The 16,172-nt window shown below is 35.8% G+C and overlaps 1 protein-coding gene across 1 annotated transcript in view; it reads left to right on the forward strand.

The window, feature by feature from the left end:
• LOC127875276 (protein phosphatase 1 regulatory subunit 21-like) overlaps positions 1 to 16,172 on the forward strand; it is a 38,005-nt gene that overhangs the window by 15,753 nt on the left and 6,080 nt on the right. The window contains exons 8-18 of the mRNA XM_052420223.1: positions 1,237 to 1,439; positions 5,909 to 6,010; positions 6,784 to 6,872; positions 7,302 to 7,438; positions 8,824 to 8,916; positions 10,985 to 11,112; positions 12,821 to 12,988; positions 13,179 to 13,271; positions 13,718 to 13,819; positions 14,601 to 14,735; positions 15,838 to 15,984. Coding sequence (XP_052276183.1) covers positions 1,237 to 1,439; positions 5,909 to 6,010; positions 6,784 to 6,872; positions 7,302 to 7,438; positions 8,824 to 8,916; positions 10,985 to 11,112; positions 12,821 to 12,988; positions 13,179 to 13,271; positions 13,718 to 13,819; positions 14,601 to 14,735; positions 15,838 to 15,984 — 1,397 coding nt within the window. The remainder of the gene's footprint in view (positions 1 to 1,236; positions 1,440 to 5,908; positions 6,011 to 6,783; positions 6,873 to 7,301; positions 7,439 to 8,823; positions 8,917 to 10,984; positions 11,113 to 12,820; positions 12,989 to 13,178; positions 13,272 to 13,717; positions 13,820 to 14,600; positions 14,736 to 15,837; positions 15,985 to 16,172) is intronic.

Raw genomic sequence — 16,172 nt, forward strand, 5'->3', positions numbered from 1 at the left:
ATTTGGAAATGTGTTGGTTTTTCTGTGTTGTTGGTTGCGTAGCACCAAATAGTTGAGTCATGTAGGGCTTTACTCATATAGGTTTAATGAATCAGTATATTTTAGTTGAATGCATGTTTGACGGTTTAGACACTTGGTCTGGTTTTGTATTTTGAAAATATTGATATGAAAATTCATAGAGTTAGAGACTAGTAAAGCATTGCCCTGAGGTGGGTTACATTCAACTAGAAAAGAACGTAAAAAAAGTCAAAATTGTTTTTTTTCAAACTCTTTCTTGCATACTACATGTATTATCTTTTTTATTGTTTTAATCAATTTATCTTAGAATGCTCCTGAAGAAACTGTATGTTTATGGCAGTCTCTATGTGCAAAGTATTGCATTTATGTTTAATTTAAGTTGTGGCTTTTTACACTATTAAAATTGCATAGGGATTAAAATTATGTTATTGTGTCCAAAATCAGTCAACACAACTTTCTACTCTTCTGACTTCTCCTCAGTCACATCCTTGAGTGGTGCAGCAAATGCACGATTTTTACTAGGATTGCATCTTGTCAATATGAGTCGTGTTCTGAGAAAACTGGGCATATTGCAAATGCGTAAAGTGTCGTCCCAGATTAGCCTGTGCAATCTGCACAGGCTAATAAGGGACAACACTTTCCGCTTTTATGGTATTTTTCATTTAAAGGAAGTCTCTTCCACACAAAAATCCAGTTAAGGCGGAAAGTGTGGTCCCAGATAAGCCTGTGCGGACTGCACAGGCTAATCTGGGACAATACTTTGCGCACATGCATTAAGCCCAGTTTTCTCAGAACACGACACATATAATCAGTCTCTATAAGTTAACCTGCCATGATTTATTGTGAAAAATACACTGTAGACATTGATATCAGTTGAATGTATAATACAGCAAACCAATTACTGCAAAACAAGCCAATTATAAATTAATAATTATGGGGTCATTTAAAAAAAAAAAAAATTGGACCAAATGATTGTTGTTCTTTATCTGCCTTTTTCAAACTTACCTGGTCTTGCACCAGCTGATTCGAAAACAATAAGATCCCTGGTCACAATGGCATGAAATAACGGTTCGTAAAAGAGCATACATTTCATATGTGGTAAAGTATTATCTTCATTTTAACGAATCTCCCATTATCTTTTTTCAAAGTAATTTTAATGGTTTTCTTATAAATAATTTATCAATAATTACAGTATTTATTACTTATTGCGTCTTTCAGAAATACGAGAACTAAACGGTTTAAATGTGCCTACACATGATCGTCGACACCAACTTCGTTCTCGAGAAATGGTGAACCAGTCTGCAAACTTACTAGGGGAGGTAATCCACGCGCTCTCTAATTTCTTCACGTACACAGAACAAAGGTCACAGATCTACCCAGCAGATGGCAAGGTCGAGCCCATCAGTCCAGTGAACACTCAGGTATGGAATTAAGGGAATCTTGTGTATAGAAAGGAGCATCCATATGGGACAACAGGGCTTCATGCATTTGTGTAAATTATCATCCCAGATTAGCCTGACTCTTATTGTTTTTTATTGTGTATTTCGTTTAGAGGAAGTGTCTGTGTACACTTTAACCCTTTGCATGCTGGGAAATTTGTCGTCTGCTAAAATGTCGTCTGCAGAATTTCTAAAATTAGCATTTTCTTCGATTTTTTTCAAAGAATACTATCAGAATAGCAAACAGTTTGGATCCTGATGAGACGCCACGTTCTGTGGCGTCTCATCTGGATCCAAACTGTTTGCAAAGGCCTTTAAAATTCAGCTCCAGCGCTTTAAGGGTTAAAGGCTAATCTGGGATGACACTTTACATTTACGCATTAAACCCCATTTTTTTCAAATAGCGAGACGTACTTGTTATAAACCTGTTTGATGGATAAAGATTTCTCTGCCTGTCTGATTGCCCAAGTATTGTATGTAAATTGATGGGATCAAACAACCATGTTTTATTATAATAGGTTAAGACAGGATATTTACGTGATTCACATATGATGTCCTTCCATTTGTCTATCCTCTTGTGTAATGACAGATTAACAAAGTTCTTCTAGCCTTTTTAAATATGCAATATTCAAACTTGCATGAACAATTGTTTATCCGTCATTTACTGAAGTAATGGTCCTTTTAAACTTAGAATTTATGTATCATAATAAGAACAACTTGTTTCATTAGCGAGGCTGTTTTCGGAGAAAACCCGAGCTATTGTTATAGCCAGCTCGTCGTTCGCCGTAGGCGTTGTGCTAAAACCTTAACATTGGCCATAACTTTTTAAATATTGAAGATAGCACCTTGATAATTGGCATGCATGTGTATCTCATGGAGCTGCACATTTTGAGTGGTAAAATTTCAAGGTGAACATCATCCTTCAAGGTCTAGGGTCGAAAAAACAAAGTCAAGGGAAGTAATAAGCTTTAAATGGACATGGTTATCTGACCTGCCCACGTATATATTTTTATGTCCCCCACTATAGTAGTGGGGGACATATTGTTTTTGCCCTGTCTGTCTGTTGGTCTGTTGGTCTGTCCGTCTGTTTGCGCCAACTTTAACATTTTGCAATAACTTTTGCTATATTGAAGATAGCAACTTCATATTTGGCATGCATATGTATCTTATGAAGCTGCACATTTTGAGTGGTGAAAGGTCAAGGTCAAGGTCATCCTTCAAGGTCAGAGGTCAAATATATGTGGCCAAAATCGCTCATTTTATGAATACTTTTGCAATATTGAAGATAGCAACTTGATATTTGGCATACATGTGTATATCATGGAGCTGCACATTTTGAGTGGTGAAAGGTCAAGGTCAAGGTCATCCTTCAAGGTCAGAGGTCAAATATATGTGGCCCAAATCGCTTATTTTATAAATACTTTTGCAATATTGAAGATAGCAACTTGATATTTGGCATGCATGTGCATCTCATGGAGCTGCACATTTTGAGTGGTGAAAGGTCAAGGTCAAGGTCATCCTTCAAGGTCAGAGGTCAAATATATGTGGCCCAAATCGCTTATTTTATGAATTCTTTTGAGTGGTGAAAGGTCAAGGTCATCCTTCACAAGGTCAAGGTCATCCTTCAAGGTCAAACATCATATAGGGGGACATTGTGTTTCACAAACGCATCTTGTTGTTAAATAAATCAAAGCGGCACAGTAGGCGGCATTGTGTTTCTGAAAAACACATTGTGGTAAAAGGTCAAGGTCATCCTTTATGGTCTATGGTAAAAAATACAGATTTAAGGGAAGTAATAAGCTTTAAAAAGGGAGAAAATTATTCAATATTGAACACAGCCACTTTATATATTTGGCATGCATGTGTATCTCATGGAGCTGCACATTTTGAATTGTGAATCTACAGTCACAGTATAGTGGCTTTTATTATTTGCTACTAAAAATAGAGATTTGTTACAGACAATTATTTTCAAGGGAAGTAATTTATATAATTATAAATCTCATATTATATATTTCCTTACCAAGAATTGAAGTTCTTTTCACAGTTACTGTACAGATTTATTATTTTGATTATTTATAACCCAAATGATTGATTTTTCAAAGTTTTTTTTAAATGATATAATTATAATTTCTTTGATGTTCATTACATACCTGTGGACTTATGTCCATAGATACATGATCAACTCTGGCTATAATCTCTTTTAAACCACAGGCCTTGGTTGTCAGTGATGTCTGACATGGTCATAATTGACTGTGAGACCCTCCCCACCCCTCCCCCCACCTGGTTGGATTGCAGACCTGTGTACTTCTACGGATTCGCCGTAGTTACTACGGATTATTTGGCTAAACTACGCACTACGGATTTGTACTGAAAATTACGGATCCATCGATCAAAATGGTCAAATTTCAGTTTTTAATCGTACTATCGCTTATTTTTGGTCTTAACAGGTAATGTATCAATCATAATCATTTTTGCGCTTGCGTAGTAAAAAACGTTGAAATTCAAGCCTCCCGTGGAACGAGTACTGATCGAGCTTGTCGAGTCGTCACCGAAGACAACTGAATTGCGTATTGGTTCGCAAATTTAGCCGAATATATACGATTTTACGTTGCTATCCAGTATACACATCTCTCTCTCTATTGCGGAGAATACCGACGATAGTTGAAGTATCAGGATTGAGCACGCCTGTTTTTACACACGTCCAAGATGGCGGCAAGCAGACGAGAAATTGCGATTAACGGCTAAAATAATAAATACCATTCAAATGAACAATGGATATCATATGGTCATTAGGGAATAATGTAATGTGTGTGTCAATTAACGCAACATACTACGTTTGAGATTTGAAAAAAAATATTTATCAGAAATCTGCACAGTGAATGTGCGTCACGGAAACGAGTGTTGGAAAATTGTCTACTCACAAAGTTAAAGCATTTATTAATATAAGAGGAGTATCGTTTGAAAATGGAAAGAGACAAACATGATTTGATTTATATGTTAGTGGATCTGTGTATAATCAGATTCATATGCGTATTCTGCTTTATTATATTTGTTACGCTGTACAGTTTAATGAAATGGCATTAAACTGAGGTTGTCAAGTGCAAAATATTGAAAGGTAAACCAAAGACCTAACGATTCTATAGGTCTTTGGGTAAACAAATAAAATATATTATTTTAACTCTATTTCATATATCATTAACACAACAAGAACACTAAAGGATGTTTGTCAATTTTTGTTTGTTTTCCCCTAATGATATTTGATTTAAAAAAATACTGAATTAAATTAATAGCTTTTCTTAAAGAGCTTATGATCAAATGGTGTATTTAAGAATCTATAGATTATTGCAAGTTTAATATGCATTTGGATGGATATTAACTAAATATTGTCTTCATTTTAAGAAGACATTGAAGCAGCACTTTATAATAAAAAATTCTGTCAAACATGCACTTAAAAACAATTTTAATTCTCTTACTTATAATCATATGTATAATGCTGAATGTCTCCCAATTTCATGGTTTGTCGCACTATTTTTTCCAATTTCGTGGTTTATTGCGCTAATTTTCCCAAACCAAATGGCACTGGCTGTAACAAATCAAAGCAAAACAATCACTTAACAGATTTAATTATTAGCAACTAGATTCATCTAATGCTTTATGTACCGTTAAACTGATATGTGACCCAGTCATGGTGTTTTAATGCTCAAAATGATTGAAAAGTTTAAAACTACTGACAACAGCCCAAAACTACTGAGAGATGCCCTCCATACTACTGAGAAGCCATCGGAAGGGTAAACAGGTCTGGGATTGGACAAAATTCAAGGGAAGTAATAACCTTTAAAGGGATATGATTTCTATACCTGCCAAATGAAAAATAGAAATGTTATTTCAATGCGGCGCAGTAGGGGGCATTGTGTTTCTGACAAACACATCTCTTGTTGGGTCACTAGGTCAAAGATCAAGGTCACTGTGACCTCTAAAAAAAAACAAAAAACAAAAAAACATTCTGACAAGCTTTCGCAGCCGAGCGTGACACCCGTTATGCGGTGCTCTTGGTTTATGACATTGAGCTGGTGAGAGGTACTTGTCCCTATTATGACAAGATCTAGCTTATTACTGAAATATTTACTCATAATTGAGCCTAGCTCGGGTAAAACTGGGCTTGATGCACGCTCGTTAAGTGTTGTCCCAGGTTAGCCTCTGCAGTCGGCACAGACTAAACAGGGATGACACTTCTCCCCTTTATGAAATTTTCCCTTTAAAGGAAGTCTCTACTCAACAAAAATCCAGTAAAGGCGGAAGGGGTCGTCCCTGAATAGCCTTGGATTGTCTCGGATATCTGGGATGACACTTAACACACATGCATAAAGCCCAATTTTTCCAGAATGAGGGTCAGTTAGTCACTTCAGTTTTTGATAGACATGTATCTGGCCATATGGAACTGTGTGTTACAGTTTTGCAAGTTACTTCATGAGCATCTATCACATCTGCGGCCGGTTGAGAACACGTTGAAAGACCTCCTGGCAACGTTTAAAGACGACGCTCTTACAACTCTGGTAAGTAAACCCATGAGCAGTGTTTACTTGAACATTAACAATCATCTGTCTGAATTTTATTCTTGTTTTTTTTTCTCACTGGTATAGATTTAATTGTTATGCTGTTAGTAGGGTGTGAATGTGAATTGTAGAACAAATTTATATTTTATTGATATGTTATGCATGTACACAAGTTAAATTTTAACTCTTTATTATTATCATTTATTATTAAGATAAAAAATATGTCTTAATATTACATTACAATTTCTCCAATGGTGTCTTAATCCACTTATTTTTACAACATAAATTATTATTATAATTGATACCTGTAATTATTTATTTGTTTAGACATCGTGATTGTGTCTTTTGATTCTTACTTTTTATATATATATATATATATATATATATATATATATATATATATATATATATATATATATATATATATATATATATCATCCCTGATTAAGCATGCATTAAGCCCTGTTTTCCCAGAGCCATCATCATATATATGTGTCTGAGAAAACTGGGCATAATGTCTGTGCGTAAAGTGTCATCCCAGAGTAGCCTGTGCAGTCCGCACAGGCTAACTAGGGACGACACATTCTGCCTAAATTGTAGTTTTGCTAAGAAGAGACTTCATTTAAACAAAAAATGTCATAAAAGCAGATGTGTCGTCACTGATTAGCCTGTGCAGACTGCACAGGCTAATCTGAAACGACACTATACACACATGCATTATGCCCAGTTTTCTCAGAACGTGACTCATATAATCTATTTACTTTTTCTGACAGGAAACTGCCACTGGGTTACAACCTTTTTCGAAAGCTGTCAATAAAATGGTCAGCTACATGAACATATTGTTGCCATATCAACTGCTAAGGTATAAAATCTCTGACATTAATGAACTATTGTTTGAAAATATAATGCATACAATAATTAATAACAATTTCATTAACTCTTGACGTTACATAAGAAGCTGAAACAAACTGTTATCATGAACGTAAATGTTACATGTGTTCAAGCACATTTTGCTATTTATTTTTTGTAATAATTTATGACCAAATAAAGATGTTTCTGTTCTGAAGTGAGTTGCCATTTCATACCATTTTATTTTTAAATTAGTACACACATTTTGTAAGTAATCATGTCTTTAGATTATTTGTTAAATGTCTGTCATAGTTATATATAAATAGAAAACAATGCAAATCATGTGATACAATGAAGCCAGTTTGCTATCTTTGACATATCATTAATAGTTTCGACTTAATATTGGTTTCATATTTACTGATGCATATATAGTATATTGTAGCCTTGAAGAAGAGTGTGCTGTATCCTCATGTACCTCAACACTACAGGGTAAAAACATGGACCTGCACAGGTCCCTAAAAAAACTGAATGCCATCTTTAATAAACTAGACACCGTTACCAACCTGCTTGCAGCTCAAAGTAAGTGTCAAAGTCATACCTATATGTGGTAATAGTGAGCGGAAAAAAGTACATTTCTAAATTTCTTATGTTATTTTTACATGTATTGTGGTTTATTTTCAAATATATAATTTTCACCAGTTTAATGATGAAATTAAACTGTGAAGTACATGTATTTTGTAAGGCAGAATTCATACAATTTATATTATATCAGATTATTAACAACAAAAAATTGTTTTTAAGAGACATATTTTCAAGTATTCTTGTATGGCATTCAGTCTTAAACTGACACTGATTAAATAAGAAAAAACATATGTCTCTGAAACTACATCTTCGAGACACGTTATATTTGCTGTGTAGCATTGTATATTGGCCCTCTACTTTGATTCATCAAATCATCAGCTTTGATTCAACTAAGGCCACACTCTTGGTTCAAATTGTTTTTAAAACTTATAGAAAATAACTTTTTCCACTGAACACTCAAGACCCGAAGGTTATTTGGTATTTAACTTTGTATTGTGGTTCTGTATAATCTTCATTCAAATAATACCCATGGGATCAAACTTGCCACTGCCCATGGCCCCATTTTTATGCCCCCGAAGGAGGGCATATAGTGATTGGACTGTCCGTCCGTCTGTCCGTCACACTTTGCGTTTAGGTTTCGAAAAATGCTCATAACTTCTATGTCGCTTCAGATAGCAATTTCATACTTGGCATGCATGTTTATATGGACAAACCTTTCCATACGCACACAAATTTTAACCCCTGAGACCTTGAACTTCTACTTAGGGTCCGCGTTTAGGTTTTGAAATCTGCGTTTAGGTTTAGAATAAAGCTCATAACTTCTATCAAGCGTTTATAGGGGGCATAAGTCATCCTATGGTGACAGCTCTTGTTTATTTTCACAACTTGCTACACATGTCTATGATCATTATGAGGGCTATTTGTTTCTACTGTAATAAGCTATTGGTGAAAACTGTCATAAGGTCCCTTTTTTGCTTTCTTTGATTGATGGAACAAAGTTCAATTTGTTGTATTAGGGCTTAAACCTATATGAGGCAACATATTTATACTTAAATTGAGCATCGCTCTGGGAAAATGGGGCTTAATGCATGTGCCTTTACTAGTCATCACAGGTTAGTCTGTGCTGGCTGCACAGGCTAATAAGGGAACAACTCTTTCTGCTTTAGTGGAATTTTTTCGTTTTTGAAGTCATTTCTAAACTAAAATCCAGTCTAGGCAAAAAGTGTAGTCCCAGACTGCACATGTAATCTTGGACAAAGAACCCTGTAAGCATATGCACTAAGCTCTTTCACACTGTGAGGCATAAATGCTTAAAATTGTTTACACATAGCTCGATCCTTACAGATTCTAGTGTCTGAGTTCTTGAATGCTTGTAATTTCAGGTAGTAAAACTTGCGGCCATAGCCCTAACAATCACCCCCGGATGTTTGTGATGCTCTGTGATAATCTGAGATACCTCCATGAGGCAGTTAAAGGTAGGATTGCATGTCTGCTTGTGTTTAACTCTTTCAGTGCTGGAACCGAATTTTAAAGGCTTTTGCAAGCAGTTTGGATCCTGATGAGATTCCACACAACGTGGCGTCTCATCAGGATCCAATCTGTTTGCTCTTTTAATAGCATTCTTTGAAAAAAATCGAAGAAAATGTTAATTTTAGAAATACAGTAGAAGACATTTTAGCAGACGACAAATTTCCCAGCATGCAAAGGGTTTAACAATATGCAAGAGGTGAGAGTGGTATTTGGGAATCACCATGGATGCCTGTCTGGTTGTCCTTCTGTCTTTCCATAGACATAAATTTGTCCAGAGAAGTTCTCCTACACTTTTAAATGTGAAACATTTAAACTTGAATTGATTTTTAACCAGGTTTTCCGAAGGAAAAACTGGTTTTTAGATTGGCGAATGTCGGCGAACTTTGTCGTTCATTGTGAGATATATAAATCATTTGGCACATTTGTTCACCATCATTAGACGGTGTGTCGCGCGAAAGAATTACGTCAATATCTCCAAGGTCATGGTCACACTTTGAGTTCAAAGGTAAAAAATGGCCATAAATGAGCTTGTGCGGGCCATAACTATGTCATTCATTGTGAGATTTTAAAATAATATGGCACATTTGTTCAGCATCATTGGACAGTGTGTCGTGCGAAAGAATTACGTCAATATATCCAAGGTCAAGGTCGCCACGACTATGAATAGATTGATTTTAAACAAGGGGGTAACTTTGAACAATCAGTAACAATGCACATTGTTGAGTTGGTCTCCCTTTATCAGACTCTTTTTTACAAATTGAAATCAAGGTCGCCACAAGTAAAAATAGATTGAATCTTACACAAGGGGGGTAACAATGCACATTTTTGAATTGTCTCCCTTTATCAGACTTTTTTCAAATTAAAAACCTGGTTTTGTGACAATTTTGTCCCTTGTTTCTTGTGATATGAAGTTGTGCAATTGAAATTTTGGAATTTAAATGTTAAAAAATACAATAGTTAGGCCCTTATCAAGTTAGCATTTCTTAAACATTATTATTGTTACTAAAGACTTTTTTACGAAAGTACATACCTTTGACACAAGGTCTGTAGTATTTTGTTTGGAACATTGTTAATTGGCCCTCTACTTTGTTAAATCTTATCATGACCATGGGGACCCGTGAAAACTGGTCACAACCAGGGGATTAAATATTAACTATATATACAAGTACTTCTGTAGCAAAATAACTTTTAAACAACTATTCCATTGAAATCACAAGGCCCAAAGATTTAATATTGGGTATGCAATATTGTATTGTGGTTCCCAACAAACTTTGTTCACATTTGCCCTTTGTGGTAAAAACTGATCATGCTCTAGGGTCCAATGTTAATTATTACTTAAAAAAACAAAAACGTTTTTAGTAATCTAATTTAATTTGAAATCTGTTTCAACCGATTTATTTAAAAAAAATATCTTAGATAAAAAAATGAGACAAGAGGTATTTTATCATTTGAAGCAATGCGATTTAAAAGCATAATGTAAATGCCATTTTTTACAAACACTTTCAAAAGTGGAGTGCATGCTTAGTTCCCTGTGACATGTGCAATTGTTGTTGTCGAACATTCAAAATTGCTTAAAGTATGCCCCTTTTACTTATTCTATAATTTCTATAGCAGCGGAATAACAAAGTGCTACATATAATGACAATGGCATGGGTGAATTTTTTGTTGCTATTCTAACAAGCTCTAGATTACCTGGACATATTTAAGTTGTTAAATTACTAAACTGGGCTGGAGTTTCCTTTAGAAGAAACTTCATTCTAATAAAAAACTTGGTAAAAGCAGAAAAGTGTCGTTCCTGATAAGCCTGTGAAGACTGCACAGGCTAATCTAAATCAATATTTAACGCACATGCAATAAGCCCCATTTACCCAGAGGGTGACTCAGTTAGAAGCCACCAGAAGCACGAAGATTGGGTTGGCTTTCTTCCCAGAGGTCTCCAAGCGCTATAATGATAGGGGTGCTTGTTTTTCCAGAAATGTCTAAGCAATAAGATATGAATGCTGTTTTTTCCAGAGGTGTCAAAGCACTACAACGGGAAGGTGTCCCTGGAGCATCAGATGCCGACAGCCACCCAGAGGCTGAAGACGACAGACGAGTGTGTTGTGTCCTCCCTCATCTCTCTAGTCACCTCAACCAACAAGGTCAGCCTTTTTGTCGACCTCAGTATATTACATTTACTAAGGTAAGCCACTAGAACATATTGGAGCTACATGTACATGCCTATCTGTAGACATGAGAATAATACCCCTGGTACATGAATCGTGTTGTTCGAGAGTATCAATCCTATCAGGAACAACACTTTCCATTTAAAAGTATCTTTTGTTTTAAGGCAGTCTTTTCTTAGCAAAAATGCAAACTTAGCTGACTATTCTGTGACAACACTTTTTGCACATGCATTAAGCCCCATTTTACCAGAGTGGGGGTCAAATACATGGAGAATATTTCTTGAAAATAGTATAGCTGACAAGGCATGTATTAACCCACCCAATCTGTGTAAAAAAAATATTAAGAGGTGAGATTTCTCATTCTGTGAGCTTATTTCCGGACTTTCATGGCCAAGCTAGTTAAACGCAAATAGGCCTTAATTATGCTGCAATTATTTGTAAATTAATACTTTTAGAGAGCCCTGTATGGGGTAGTGTTTACCCAAAGGCATATAGCGATTGGCTGGTCAGTTTGCTCTGTCTTCTAACTGTCCCTCTGTCCATATAATGTTAACTGAAAAAAAACACCTTTCATCTATCATCAATAATACTTCCAACAAAGCTGTGATCCTTGCATAGATCTTATCGATAAACACTCTCAGGACAAACTGATCACTTGACCTCTTTGACCTTGACAATGACCTACTTTTGGACTTAAGAAGGGCCAAATTCTTTGTGAACCCAAGATGACATTTTTCTTCTTACATTGATATTGCTTGATACAAAGCTTTGATTCTTGCATGGATATTATGTATTTAAACTATCAGCACACCCTCATAAGCCTTATGGTATTTTAACCTAAATATTAACTTACTTTTGGACTTCGACTGATTTCAAAGGTCCAAATTTTTGGTATAGAAGTTACCAGTTTTAACTTACATCAGTGAAGATTGACATAAAGCTTTGATACTTTCATCAATCTTATCTGTGAGCATTCTAAAATGCCCATATTACCTCATTTCATTTTTCCTTAAAATTGACTTACTTTTGAACTATAAAAGATGTATTCAAAAAGGCCTATGAATCATCTGACAATGCTTTCACCTGGGGGTATAAGCGTTTATTGAATGCAGCAGCTTGTTCTCTCTCCCATGAAGTAAAGAACTTACCAAGACCCGGAGTGTGTGTTTCAGAGTTTATTTACAGGTCCTACTGGCCTCTTCACGAGGTTACGGTAGCCCGACCTGCCCCTGTGACCTCTCAGGGGAAAAGCAAGACCCGGAAAAAAATCCACGGCATATATACTGGTCTCCGGTGTTGGTTATGTAATCAAACAAGTTAAAGTCTATTCTTTGTTAGTGAATACAAGCAGCACCTCAAAATACAATTAATAAATATCAATAAGTATGTAATTTTTAAAAACTATTCACTTTTTTTAACTATCAGAGTTTAACTGGTGAATCAATCTGTGCATCTATACTGCTGGTTTTGTTTGTGAGTTGATACATAACACCCCTAATCCTGACTGTGGGTTATTCAATAAAAAGATATGATAGCCAAATGTTTTTCTGAAATATTAAAAAAAGACACGCTTGATTTTTTTGCAGCTTGGTAGAACCAACATACCAGGGAGTATCTTGCTATTGTTGCAAATTTTGTATCATGAATGGTATGCTTGAAGTTTCATGCACTGTTTATATTTCAGCTATCAACTTTTCTATCAGGGAACCAGGAATTTTTCAAGCAGCGGGCAGGGTATCGCACCAGAGGAAGCAGTGTTGGAACCGAGCATGCTAACCATGCCATCCGGTCTAATCCAGTTGTGGTGAACTTCAGGCAAAGAGCTGCTCAATACATCACATCTTTAACAAAGGTTTGAACAGAAAAATAGAAATGCAAAGTCTTTAAGTTGATATAAAATTTTAACATAATCAAGAATATATTTATTCTATATCATGTCTCATTTCTGGCTTATTATGATTGGATTGTGTACCCATCCTTTCTGTAAATTTCAAAATTGTATTGCTGATGTGTTTCAACATTACTATCTGTGCTGTTTTAAGCCCTGCCCAGAGTCTGTCCCACACCACATCGCGGTACAAAACAGGAAGGTGCTGTTGAGTTCAGCAGAGAGCAGGGAGGGTCTCGCTAAACAGGTAAGCTGCACTCGCAGTAATTAGGATTTGAACGTGTATGCCGCCATGGAGTGAGAGCATGAAGCATTGCACTTGTCTTTCTGTCATGGACTTCCCAAAGCTTGTGTTTTGAACTTCCTGGTTGGATCTCCCTCAAACTTTATAGTGGAATAGCATCAATGTGAAGGTGTGAGTAAAGTGAGGTATTTGAGATGGGCCGATTTTTGGCACAATTGTTGCCCTTTGTCTATTTAACCACTATGGAAACTTGTCGTCTTGAATGTAACTTTTCAACTCATCTTGTTAAAAAGAGTCTTCCTTATAACGAACAATTCCATAAAAACAGGAAGTGTTGTCCCTGATTAGCCTGTTTGGACTGCTAAGGCTAATCTGGGATGAAACTTTATGCACATGCATTAATCCTCATTTTCACGTAGTGCAACTCATGAGGAAAAAAATGCTTTCAGATTGAGACGTTCCAACAGAAGGTCAGCAGACTTGAGCAGGAAAAGGAACACTGGATGCTAGAACACCAGCTGCTCAAAATTAAACTGGAACACGAGGAACAGGTACTCACTGTAACCCTTTTTCCACTCAGATGTGCATTTTGACACATTTTTGGTCCATTAGAAAAAAATAAAATTAAATTAAAGACCTGTTTTACTATATTAAGGTTTTAAAGGCTTCATTTCGAACCATAAGATACTGATGAGCAGTGAACAGCATAAAACCTGAACAGACTGTGAGTTACTCTCAGGCTGTTCTGGTTTTATGCTGGTTGCATATAGCCATTTTCACTTAGCTTAATAATAAGAATAACTCCACTTTTTGGCTGATTGAAGAATTGTCTTTAATGGCAAAAGTAGTGAACTAATAGTTCTTTAATTTACTGATCTGCTTGAAATAAAGTTGTGATCAAGCAAGAGTAGTAAAGCATTTTTCTTATTAAGTGTTTTGTAAAGCGCACTCCATAAGTACATGTTGAAAGTTCCGTCACAAACTAATTACAAACTGCAAATAAAAAATTAGAGCAGCGCTGTGGAATAAAAAGATTTATTGCATGTGTGCAAAGTGTCACGCCAGATAAGCCTGCGCAGTCCACATAGGCTAATCAAGGACGACACTTTCTGCTTAATCTGGACATTCGTTTAGAAGAGACTAAAGTTAAACAAAGAAATTCCATCAATGCGGAAAGTGTCGTCATTGATTAGCCTGTGCAAACTGCACGTCTGGGAAGACATTCATATGCACATGGATAAAGTCTGGTTTTTCCCAGGGCATAGCTACTTTAATACTAAATCATTCACCTTTCTAAGGTATGAATTATTCATTGACTCCCAATATTTGCAGAAGAGTCGCAAACTGGAGTCGGAACTCGAGACTGCAAGTCGGGTAGAAGCTGTTACATCTATACATGACAATATAGAGGCTCCTAAGCCAGTTCGCAAGGGAACAGACTCTGATAAGCGTCTGGATGTATCCATGGTAACAAAACATTCCTTTCTATGATTATATTTTGGAATTAAAAGAGTGAGAATTTAATCTTACTAATAAATGTTTATGACATTATTTGAAGTTTGAACAATCGAAGAAATATCATATTAATTGTGTGTCTAAAAACAGATGGAAAAAATGATTGTTAACATGATATTTACAAAGACTGCCAAATAAATATTGTTCATTGAATCTTGTTTTATGTAAATATCAAGATTTGCCTTCACAAAAAATGAGTTAAGGTTAGTAAATGTATGTAAATACTTTCCAGTTTAATATTTGGTATTTATAGTTTAAAAAATAATTGCTAGGAGCTTTTTTCAATATTGTTTTTTCTGTTGATTTGTTGAACTTGCTTGAAGAAAGCTTGATATAGCAGGTCAACGGTTTAATTTGGCCATGAAACACTATCCAGAATATAACTTACCAGATCATTTTGTATGCAATTGAGAAATAATTTACAACAAATTGTCACCGTTTGGAGACTGTGTTTCATGTGTTGCAACTGCCTCCCCAGCTCAAAGTCAAAGTAAACCTAAAAAGTCAAGGGTTTAATTTGGTCATAAAACTGCTTGTCTCGACTGCCACTTCATTATTAATTATGCAGTTGTAAAATAATCTACTGCAAATGTTTACCATGTCAAGAAGGTATGAAACCGGGAAAACCCTTTTGGCAAATGTAAAGGCCAAATTAAAGGTCAAATGTCAAACAAGTGCATAATTCAGCTTGTTAAATAGTTTCAAGAATTATTGGCAAAAGGTTCGACATGTTTCCAACAGACATCGTTATACTCTGATAAAGTTCACGTATGATGTTTAGAGACTCACTGTTAAAAATGATATGTTAGGTTTGTGTGTAAAGGGGAACCAAGAAAGACCAGTGCAGTCTGCAGGCTTGTGTGTAAAGGGTAACCAAGAAAGACCAGTGCAGTCTGCACGGGCTGATCAAGGACAACAATTTCTGCCTTAACTCGATTTTCCTTAAGACGAGGTTTCCTATAAACGAAAAAAATCCATAAGAGTGAAATAAATTAAGCAGTTTTTCCAAAAGGAGACTCTTTACATCATATTGGTTCATTTGTTTTCCATGCAGCTAGGGAAGCTGGATGCCTCCACAAAGACGACGGCCGGTGTGGACAGTCGAGAGTTGCTCATCAAGAACCATTTTACAACCAGAATCAATGAGCTTACCCAGCAAATACAGCTCTCTGACAGCAAGTGTGTCAGCTTCCATGCAGAGGTATATAGGAAATTTGAGCTGTGCTCTGAGAAAATGGAGCTTATTGCATTTGCGTAAAGTGTTGTCCCGGATTAGCCTATGCGGACAACACTTTCCGTTTATATAGTTTTTTTTCTTCTAGAAGTCTCTTCATAGCAAAAAACTAGTTTAGGCAGTAAGTAATGTCCCTGATTAGCACAGGCTAATCT

The sequence above is a fragment of the Dreissena polymorpha genome, chromosome 3, assembly GCF_020536995.1.
Source record: "Dreissena polymorpha isolate Duluth1 chromosome 3, UMN_Dpol_1.0, whole genome shotgun sequence".
NCBI classification, from domain to species: domain Eukaryota; kingdom Metazoa; phylum Mollusca; class Bivalvia; order Myida; family Dreissenidae; genus Dreissena; species Dreissena polymorpha.